We start from the raw sequence: 11127 nt of genomic DNA on the forward strand, positions 1-11127 counted from the left end.
GTGTGTGTGTGTATGTGTGTCTGTGTGTGTCTGTGTGTCTGTGTCTGTGTGTCTGTGTGTCTGTGTCTGTGTGTCTGTGTGTCTGTGTCTGTGTGTCTGTGTGTCTGTGTCTGTGTGTCTGTGTGTCTGTGTGTCTGTCTGTGTCTGTGTAGACTGGGAAGCAGAGACAGGTATATGCTGAGGGATGAGACCTGGTGGGCTATGGGCTATTCTGGGGCAGCCAATCTCACCCTGTTTAATCTCAACCCTCCAGGCTTAAAATGTGCATCATTTTGCAGCATTACTGACCAAGTGAGGCTTGGACACATCCTATTTGCCTGAGCCCTGGATTAAGGCAAAATAAGAAGCACTTTGAGCTGGATCCATAGCCGGAGAGTAAGAAGGGAGGCAGTTAATCCCAACAGGGGAGAGAAGCAGAGAAACAAAAGAACTCACTCAGTATGTAAATGGTAACATTGATTTCTCTTGAATTTATGAAAAACAGTGATTCAGATGAGCTATTTCATCCCATTTCCATGGATCTGACTTGGAGTCTCTAGATAATCCTTAATCTCCGCTAAGCAATAGCTGCCACCAGGAAGCCAAAGGATAAGTGCAATTTCATTTCCTCAGGGACCAAATCCAGTTGAGCAAATGGGCCCAGATGTGAAGGGTTGGCTTGGTGAGCAAGCCAGAGATCATCTGCTAGCATGGCAGAGAATAAGCTGGACCACCGCACCCCGAGTCCTGTCAGGTCCAGGGTGGCCTTGGAGCAGGCACTGCTCTGTGTGCTGTCCCTCTGTTGACAAAACCACCAGTATCAATAAGCTGGAGCCGACCACGGGAGCTGAGAACAAGCATTCTTTGTTATTTTCCTAGGTGACTATTTATAAACAGTGACTATGGGGATAACGTTGCTCTTCCCAGCTAGAACAGACTCGGTGGGATTGCGTGCGCAGTTAGTGAAGTCTACCGGAGCTCAGAAGCTATGGGATTCAATAGCCACGGCCTGCAGGACAACAATACAGCTGCAGAAACCCTGTGCAGGAGTTGGGTAGGTAGGAGGACGGAGTGTGGGAATGAGGGCAACTGGCCCCCAAAGGAGGCTAGGTGACTGACTCTCTTCCAGTCCCTTTTGGAAATGGAGCATCCGGCTGCTTTTTTCTGTGAGGTTCTGTATCTGTTCAGCGGTTTTGCATACACACTCCTGGTTTTCCCACCAGGCATTTGGTCTCATTTGAGGTTTTCCACCTCTTAAACAGCACCTGTATCACTCCGGGTAGAGGGTGGGACTTACACTCTTGTCCTTAATGCCCCTGGCGGCTCTGCCACATTAGCCTGCCTGTTGTCACCCCATCTCCCTCTCTCAAGCCGGAACCTCTGTATACTTTTTTCTCCTTCTTAGTTTCCATCTGGTAACATCATCTGACACCAACCCTGTCATTTCAGGAGAGCCAAGCTGAGAGCGGACGGCTGAGGGAGAGGCTTTGTACCCACGAGATGCCTTTCCCAGCCCTGGGGAGCGCTACTCTTTCTGATAGTGGTTGGGATTCGGACTGAACAGGACCTCTTTTCTTTCCCAGGCTCCTCTGGGAAGAGATATGAGTGAGTTAGGGTGGTTCTTGCCTGAGAACCAGAGATTCCTCCTTGGCACCAGTTACATTTACTAAAAAGGGGGTCCGCTTGCTGACTACAGAAAGACGAGGAGGAGGAGACAGTGAGGTGGGGCCTGGACGTGGTAAGAGCTGGGGCAGGAAGATGGGAAGAGGCTTCCTGGAGACATCTGGAAGGAAGAACACCTTGTCCAGTGTGGGAGGGCCCTGAGAGAGCGTCTTTCCTCCTCTGTTCTCTTGTCACTTTGGATACCAGCCAGTGACATGAATGTCAGAGTGTCTGACTGTTGCTAAATCAGCCAACAGTCAGGGCACATATGAGAAGTAGTAAAGCAGAACCAGAAGAGTCAGGTCAAAAGACACGCCCTTGACCCGGGGGTGTGGCTTAGTGGGAGGGTGCTCGCTTAGTATTCCTGAGGACCTGGGGTTCAGTTCCCAGCACCACAGGTACCCACAGAAAGACAAAGGCTGGGCTGGGGATGTAGTTCAGGTGACAGTGTAATGCCTAGCACACAGGAAGTTTACTCTGTGACCTCTGAGTAAACTGGCCATGGTGTTGCACACCTGTGATCCTGAACCCCAGGAAGCGGAGGCAGAAGGACTAGAAGATAAAGGTCAGCCAGCCTTAGCTATATCCTGAGTTTTAGATGTCCCAGCCCGGCCTCCCTGGGACCATGTGTCAGGGAAAGGGGCAAGGTCTAGGTCTGCGAGGCTTTTTCCAGACACATAATTTTGTCTTTGTTTTCCTCTGGTTTAGTTTTCATCTTTTAAATATTTATTTTAATTGTGTGTGTGTGTGTGTGTGTGTGTGTGTGTGTCTGTCTGTCTGTCTGTCTGTCTGTCTGTCTGTCTCTGTGGGGATATGTGCACATGAGTGTAGGTAGCCTCAGAGACCAGGAGAAGAAATCGGAGGACCCCCCTGAAGCTGGAGTTATGGTGGTTATAAGCTGGTTTGTCTTGGCTGTTGAGATCCAAACCTGGGTCCTGTGTAGGAGCAGTGTGTGCTCTCAACCACGGAGCCATCCCTCCGGCCCCACCTCTCATCCTGAACTACACGACCCTATAGCCTTCTCTTGCCCACACTCCCCAGTTGCTACTCCCTTAAACGGTTTCGTTGTTTTGCTGCCTTGGGTAAACTTTGGGAGAATTCCAATTTGAACAGCTGTGTCGGGTACTCTGGACGAATGGCAGGACTCTTTAGAAGATGAAGGTCTAGTTTCTGTTTCCTGAAGCAGAGAGAGAAGTGGGGAGAGCAGAATGTCCCCTGGGGTTCAACCCTTCTTCTACAGTTCCTTCTGAATGGGTTGCCATCTGGCCTTCTGGGCCCAGGAAGTACCCGAGCATCTTTGAGTCAGCTCTTTGGAAACACTGGAACACGGGACCCCCGCCAGGGTGCTGTCACTCACAGTCCCAAGGGTAGTCAGCTGGAGGGCCGAGTTCTCCAGCCTGTGCTGCAGGGGCCACTGGTCCTTGGTCTTCAGTTAAGGTCAAAGGACTCTGGAGTCTCTGTTTCTGTGGGACTTGGCTTTGGAACTGACTTGGCTCCGGTCTCAAGTTCCAAAGGTTCTCGCTCTCGGACACCTTCCGGGGGGAAAGTGCCAGGTGGCTTGCTGACGTCTGGGCGAACACTCTTGCTCTCTGGGAGAAAGCTCTCCAACGGTCTGTGTGCCGAGAGGCAGACTGATTTCTCAGGGGCAGCTGGCGCATCTGCCTGGGTTACCGGTAAGGCCAGGAGGCCAGATTCATCAGATTGGGCTCTAGTCTCCTCCCACGGACAGATGTCTGCCATGGTGCCCTTGATTTTATTTCCTTCCGGGTCTGTGACTTCCCACACACACAGTTCTGCTAGCCCTTTCCCTGGGCTGCTTGCGCCATGGAGACCGACCTTGGGGAGGTCTGTGCCCACCATGTCTTCCTGGGGGAAGAGCCTTGCTGACACTGCGCCTTCTGAGGGACAGACTGCCTCTGCTGCTTTCAGGAGATGTCTTTCAGCCCTTCCTGCCCCCTGTGACTCTCCATCCTGCCCCAGGTCCAGTGCCCCCTCCGCCGTGGCTCCTGGACCTGCCTCCCAGGCCTCAGCTTCCTTGGTAGAAGGGTCCTCTTCTACTTCCCAAGGACACACTTTCTCAGAACCGTCTTTGCTTGCATCAGAAGCATCCGTAGCTGCTTGCACCCCAAAGTCCTGACTCTCCCTGGGACACACAGCCTCCTGCTTCCCAAAGTTGCTGGTCTGTGGCTGTGGCGTTTTCTGAGTGGCCACACCTTCGTGATCTCGTTTTTCAGGGGCTCGCTCTTTCTCCTCTTGAGATTTCTCCTTTTCATCTTGTCTTGATGTCTCTGTCTCTGTAACTCTCCCAGTCACCTTCTGGGGACAGGGCTCAACCTTGGTGTCACTGTCTGAGTCAGGAGCATCCCATGGGCACACCTCAGCAGCCCCATCCCCGGTGCTGACCAGGGGCTGGGAGCTGACTCTAGGTTGGTCAGGGCACTGGCTGTGTGGATGGGAGGAAGAGCCGGCCAGTACCATGCTTTCCCACAGGCGGACAGGCTGGAGTTCAGAGCTTGGTTCTCCCCCATCCACAGGGACCTGTGACTTCAAAGCTGGAGCTTTTCCTGGGGTTGTGCATTCTGGGAGAGAACCCGTCTTCAGGTCTTGTCTCAGCTCTCCCTTCTCTGATGCCCTGCCACTTGCTTCCAAGGACTGTCCCTCTGCTACCTGACTAACAGTGCTGAGGGGCAAGTCTGAGACCTTGGGGACCTGAACAGGTGGCTTCCAAGGACACATAGCTTCCCCTTCCTGTTCCTGGCAGGGTTTTGTGCCCCCCTTGGATGTGCCTTCTTCTTGGAAGGGGAGTCCTGCCTCTTCTAGATTCTGTCTCCTTGGCTGTGCTGGCTCGCTCCCCGGCTCTCGCTCCAGTCCTTTTCCCACAGTCCCTTCATTCAATTCCCAGGGACAGATCTTGGCTTTTTCACCGATAGGAACTTCCTCTGTTTCCCAGGGACACACCTCTATGGGCCTGGAGCTCCCGTGTTCCTGGAGTTCGTCTTCTTTTAGTTTCTCAGTGTTCAGAGTGTCTGGCTGCTGAAGGGAGTCCCCTGGACTCAAGCTGTCCCAGGGACAGACCACCTCCTTCTCCGACCTGAGCCTCTCTGGCCTCTTTGGAGCACTGGCCGCTACCTGCCTGGGTTCAGAGTCTGCAGACGCCTGGCCTGCATCATTCAGAGGGGCTTCAGCTCTGACAGTCCTTTCCCCTCCAACCCCAGTCCCCACTTCCCAGGGACAGATCTTGGCCTTCTCAGCTGTGTCCTCCACGTCCCACGGACAGATCTCAGCAGCTCTGCCTGCCATGCTGCCTTGCCTCTGGAGAGAGCCTTGGGCTTTCTCTGTGTCTCTCTGTGGGTTGATACCGAGGTCCATGCTCTCCCAGGGGCAGATTGCTTCCTGCTTCTGGATCCGCCCCTCAGCCTCTTCCTGTGCTTGGATCCCTGCTCCTGCGGGCATTTTCTCCTCATCTTTGTGAACTTCTCCTTTTGGTCTGTGTTCTGACGTCCTGGTCTCTGGTTGTCCATCTATTTCCCAGGGACAGATTTCTGCTGTTGAAGGTGTTGCTTGCTTTTCCTCTGGCTTGACCGCTTCCCAAGGACACACTTGCAGTACCTGGCTGCCCCCATGGCTTAGGAATTTCTCCTTGGAGGCAGAATTGTCTGGATGTGGGCTGGACCGCTCAGGGGCTTCGTCCTCCCGAGGGCACGCTGACTCCTGTCCTTGAGGGGCTGTGGGCTTTGCCCTCACAGTTTGTTCCCTCATCTCTGCCAAGCATCCCTTTCTGGAGGGGGTCTCCTTTCCTGGGGGAGACTCCCCATCTGTCCCCTGATTCAGTCCTTCTGTACCTGCTAGCTCTTCCCCCAGCTCCCAGGGACAGACCTCAGCTTTCTTGTCATTAGCTATGTTCCCCGCCTCCCATGGGCATACCTCCGCAATACCACTGCCAAAACTCCCTGAGCTTCCTGGGGCTTGAAGTGAGACAGCTGAAGGGCCCCGAAAATCAGTACTTTCCCACGGACAGAGAGATACCAGGTCTCCGCCCAGATTCTGATCTCCCCAGAAGGTTGCCTTCTTGGGGGATTTCTGCCTTTCTTCAGGGAGTTCCTGTACCCTCTGAGCAGATGTCCCCTCCCCCACATCCCTCATCTCCCACGGGCACAGTTCTGCCTTGGCAGCATGGGGCAGAAGAGCCTCTGGGTGCATGTCTCCTTTTCTCACTACCACAAACCTGTCCCCGCTTCTGTCAGACTCCTGATGCACCAACTGAGGAGACAGACCTCCAGAGTCGGGGCTTTCCCAAGGACACACAGCCTCCTGGCCCCGGACCAGCCTTTCAGGCTTCTTCCGAGGAATGGCACCCGCACCTTCGGTCTCTGACTCCCCTGGGATTTTCTCTCTCTCTTCCCAGGACCTACTTAGGACTTGTCTTGATGGCTTCTTCTCAAGGCTTCCTCCCTCAGTCCCCTCCCAGGAGCAGACTTTGGCCTTGTTGACACTCTCTGGCGGGACCATTCCTGATTCGGATTCATTTACTTCCCAGGGGCACACCTCTGCCACCCTGTGGTCAGCACTTCCCAGGGGCTGGAGGGCAGGGTTAGGCGCCTCTTGGTATCCCACAGGGGGTTCCTTTGCTTGTTCAGCATTTTTCTCCCCAAAAACTTGCCTCAGTGTGGTCAGCGTTATTTTACCAGTTCTCTCAACCTTCCGCTCCCCTGGACCCGGGACCGCTCTCTTGTTCCTATCTTCTTGCTCTCGGCTGCCCTCCTTTTGACAAACGTGGAGCATTCGGCTGGTGTGAGCGTTCTGTTGGTTCTGGAGCGACTCCTCACCCTCACAGGGGGCGAGGGCAACCTGCTTGCTCACTGCCTTGGGCCGGCCTAGCCTGGGAGATCGGGGTGGAGCCCCCGTGCTCACCTCCGTAGGCTTTCCCTTCTCAGTCTCAGGGGTGCCCTCCCCACCATCCTTCTCTTTGTAGGTGCTCCTAGACCGGGTCAGAGCTTTGATGGCCAGGCCCAGGCTGCGCACGGAACCCTGCTGCAGAGGGGTCTTGAGGCTGTGGGATTTTGAGAAGACCTTGGGCTTTTCCTCATCCGTCTCATCTGCTTCCCCCTGGACATGTCCGCCCTCTGTGAGTGCCCCACTCTCTCCAGTCTCCCTCTTCTCCACCGCCATAGACAGGGCCCTCCAGATCTTGGTGCGAGCCGAGGCAGGTGAGTGGCCGCTTCGCTCTGGCCCTGCGGGGTCTTCCTGGACCACATTTTCTTTCTTGCCTGGCAGTTCTGCATTCTCCCAGGGGCAGATGAAAGTGAGAAGGGTGGGGCTTTGGGGGGGCTTTGAGACTGGAGCCAGGACAGGGGCGGGGGCTGGGGCCGGGGCCGGCAACAGAATAGGAGCCAATGTGGAGACTGGGGTGGGAGACAGCATTCTTGGCTCTCCTTGGCAGGCCCCGGACAGAGCCAAGATGGGTGTGGAGACCTGGTGCCGGATGGGTGGGTGAGGCAGCCTTTTCCCAGCCTCTTCATGAGGCCTCGCAGGGGTGTGAGAGCTGTCCACGCTGCGGCTCTTGCCAGGAGAAGGTGGGGCTGACAGAGGAGCCCTTAGAGGCCATTCCAGCCTCCTGGTCGACGGCCTTCGCACCGGGCTCACCATGGCCGCCTCAGCCTTCTTTCTTTCCTCTCTCTCCTTTGCCTGCCGATAGGTTTCCTCCAGGTAGGCCTGACTGGCCACCAGCAGCGCCTTGTCCCTCGAGCCAGCCACCACACTGAGTGACTTCTGCAGGGAGATGGGCCGGGCTCGAGGGAGTCTTTCTCCCACTGTCAGGTTGTGAGCACTGGCCGACCTGAAGCCCAGGGCTGGGGGCCCGTCTGCCGACGACTCTCGGCCGTCTGTGGGCGAAGCCTTCTTGGACAGGGTCCGTCTCAGCGTGGCGTCGAAGGGGAGAGTGCTATGCTCCCGGTGGTGGTGGTCATAAGTGCTGCGGGTCTTGCGGAGGGCCGGGGGCTTCTCCGTCTCTTGAAGGCTGGAGCTGAGGAGCCTTCGTCGGGAAGAGCCTGGCAGGCTGCGGAGGCCGAGAGAGCCCGAGTCCCGAGAGTGCTGCCGAGCCAGGGCCTCGGGGAACTCGGCCAGGTATCTCATGAAAGAGCGGCCCAACCCCTGGCGCGAGCTGCCCCGCTTCTTGGGCAGGTGGGGGTTGTTAGCAGCCATCTCCTTGGTCTTTCGGATCTCTAACTGGGCGTAGAGCTTCTTCAGCTCATCCTGGAAGGAAGGGGGCCACCTCTGAGATGGCTGAGCCCGTCCCCCACCAACAGTGCCCTCCCCCACACAGTTAAACTATTCTCCCTGGAATCACTACTCCTTTTCTTCCTTCTTTTTCTCTTTCTCTCTCTCTCTCTCTCTCTCTCTCTCTCTCTCTCTCTCTCTCTCTCTCTCCCTCTCTCTCTCTCTCGACAGGGTTTCTCTGTATAGCTCTGGAACTCACTCTGTAGACCAGGCTGGCCACGAACTCAGAATCAGAAATCCATCTGCCTCTGCCTCCCAANTTTCCTTTCCTTTCTTCCTTCCTTCCTTCCTTCCTTTCTTTCTTTCTTTCTTTCTTTTTTTCCGATTTTTTCGAGACAGGGTTTCTCTGTATAGCCCTGGCTATCCTGGAACTCACTCTGTAGACCAGGCTGGCCTGGAACTCAGAAATCCGCCTGCCTCTGCCTCCCAAGTGCAGGGATTAAAGGTGTGCACCACCACGCCCGGCCTTTTCTTGTTTCTTAAACTCGGAATCCACCACTCTGTTGCTGCAAGACCAGAGCCACGCTGGTTCTGGCTCAATTTAGCCCTGAGGGTTGAGAGTGTTCTCACTTCTCAGGGGCACTGTGATCTCTTGGGAGATGTCTGGCATGAAGGGACGGGCTGGGCATGAAACTTCTAACCCACCTGTATTTCAAAGCTATCTTATTGCCCTCTCTCTATGCCTCTGTAGAGTTGGGGTTTTGCTTTGTTCTGTTTTGTTTGTTGGTTTTGAGACAAAGTTTCTATCTGTGGCCCTGACTGTTCTGGAACTCACTCTTGTAGGCCAGGCTGCCCTCCACCTACCTACCTATCACTGCCTCCCAAGAACTGCGATTAACAGCATGTGCCACCATGCCTGGCACTCTGCATCTTCTTCTATGTGCCCCGTGTTCCCTTCCTTAGAGCATTCAAGGAGGTAGGAAGAATGCTACACATTCCTGTTAATGAAGATGTTTGTGCTCTGAATTTCTCCCCCCAAAAGGGAGAAAGATTGGCTTGCAGTCTAAATGGGGATCGACTGAGGTGCTCCGGCCTTGGCTATGCTCTGATTGCTCATCTCAGGGAGGAGCATCAAGGAGGACTAGGAAGAGCTCAGAAGATGAGGAGGCTGCGGGAAGACCTGCAGAGGTTGTTGGAATGAGGAACTGGGAGATGTGAAGGGTAGGTGGGCGGTTTCCCAAGACGGCTTCTTTGCCTTGGGTTATATATAAAACTACACGGTCTCCTGATGTCTCCCAACCCCTGGCTCTATATGATGCCTTTGAGAAGAAAAAGAAGAGGGAACCTGCTTCTTCAGAAAGCCACTTTTTCCTAAGGCCCACTGAAGAAAGGGGATCCTGGTGGCCCTGGTGACCCTTAGGGTCATCAGTTATTCCATTTTGCTAGGGACTCAAGGCTTTCCTAGTCTGTCCCCACCGCATGATGACAAACTGTCCCCACCCATGATGACAAAGGGCTAAGAGTCTACTCTTGGCCAGGCCTGGGCCTCCAGAGCTTGAGCATCTGGGTTTTGGGGAGTTCAGGGTAGCAGAAAAGGGAGGTACAGTCTTAGAGGAAGGGAGCCCTTGGGGGTGGTAGCACAGGTGTGTTCCTCTGCTCAGTCCTTAAAAGTTGGTCTCAAGGCTGGGCATGGTGTCTTTAATCCCAGCACTTGGAAGGCAAAGGTGGGCAGATATCCGTGAGGCCAAGCCTGGTCTACAGAACAAGTTCAGGGCCGAGGGTTCTGATACCAGAGACACAGAGAGACCCTGTCTCAGAAAAACCACACGAACCAAACAAATATAAAGGGGGGGGGGGAGACGGCTCAGCGGTTAAGAGCACTGACTGCTCTTCTGAAGGTCCTGAGTTCAAGTCCCAGCAACCACATGGTGGCTCCCAACCATCTGTAATGGGATCTGATGCCCTCTTCTGGTGTATCCGAAGAGAGTACTGGTGGTGTACTCATATGCATAAAATAAATCAGTCAATCTTAAATTAAAAAGGTGATATCAAAGACATTGGGGGAGGGGAGGGAGAGCCTACCCGGATATCTCCTGGATCCAGGCTGCGCTCACTCCAGGCTGAGGCGATACTGCTGTTGAGGTAGGAGCCTGAGCGTTGCAGGTCCAGCTCATCCTCATACACTTCATCCAGGATTTCTTCCCGGGGAGGAGCTCCTGGCTTCCAGAACTGTCCAAGACAGGTGGAGGGGGTGGGAGAGAGACCTACTCTGCCTTTCCTTCGTGAGTCTTCACCCCCACCCCTTCCTGGTTTGGAAACCAAGGCTTTCCTGCCATTCTTCCTCAGCAGTGACCAGCACAGCGTCCTTAGGCATGACCTTCAGCTCTCCATCCGCCTTTGTGAGCTAACTGTACTCCACACCTTCAGAGTCTGCCGGCTGGATTGAAAGGATACCCAACATGGTGGCGCACACCTTTACTCCCAGCACTTGGGAGGCAGAGGCTGTCAGGTCTCTGTGAGTTCGAGGACAGCCAGGGCTATACAAAGAAACCTTGTCTCAAAACAAACAAACAAAAAACAAAAAACAAAAACCAACCAACCGCTGGGCAGTGGTAGCACACACTTGGGAGGCAGAGGCAGGTGGGTTTCTGAGTTGGAGGCCAGCCTGGTCTACAGAGTGAATTCCAAGACAGCCAGGGCTACACAGAGAAATCCTATCTCGAAACAACAACAACAAAACAAAAACAAAAAAGCAAAAGAAAACAAAACAAAACAAAAAAACCCAACCCAACCAAACCAAACAAACCCTACACCAGCAACAAAACTCTCTTTGTCCATTCCTAGCTCTAGGTTGCTTGCTTGGGACCTGGAAGCAGGGAACAGCTCCTTTCCCAACCACGTCGTCCTTGGCTGGGATGCTCATCATTCTTGATTGGAGAGGGTGCGAGGTGTCAGGACCACGGCGTTCTTTACCAAGGGGCTGAGGACCTACCGTATGCAGCAGGGGAAGGACCTTACCTTAGGGATGAAGACCAGAGCCAGTGTGGCTGTGACCGTACTGTGGGTATGGAGGAAGGAGAGGAGAAGTGTCCAGTCTGGGTGCAGGGAAGGAGCCAGCACAAACCTGAGGACCAGGGCCAGATGGGACAGGGTGACCATCAGTGTAGGTGGGAGCAACCTGCCTGCCTCACCTCACTAACTCTCTGTCCCTGCCTTAGCCTCAACCCCAGCCCCAGCCCCAGCCCCTGCCCCAGCCCCTGCCCCAGCCCC

The 11127-nt window shown here is 54.6% G+C and overlaps 1 protein-coding gene across 1 annotated transcript in view; it reads right to left on the reverse strand.

The window, feature by feature from the left end:
- Positions 1-3069: 3069 nt before the first annotated feature.
- Positions 3070-11127, reverse strand: part of Gpr179 (G protein-coupled receptor 179) — a 17385-nt gene continuing 9327 nt past the window's right edge. The window contains exons 9-11 of the mRNA XM_021213983.1: positions 10876-10981; positions 9940-10086; positions 3070-7893 (exon numbers count right to left, since the gene is read on the reverse strand). Coding sequence (XP_021069642.1) covers positions 3070-7893; positions 9940-10086; positions 10876-10981 — 5077 coding nt within the window. The remainder of the gene's footprint in view (positions 7894-9939; positions 10087-10875; positions 10982-11127) is intronic.

This window comes from Mus pahari, chromosome 14 (assembly GCF_900095145.1).
Source record: "Mus pahari chromosome 14, PAHARI_EIJ_v1.1, whole genome shotgun sequence".
Taxonomy (NCBI): domain Eukaryota; kingdom Metazoa; phylum Chordata; class Mammalia; order Rodentia; family Muridae; genus Mus; species Mus pahari.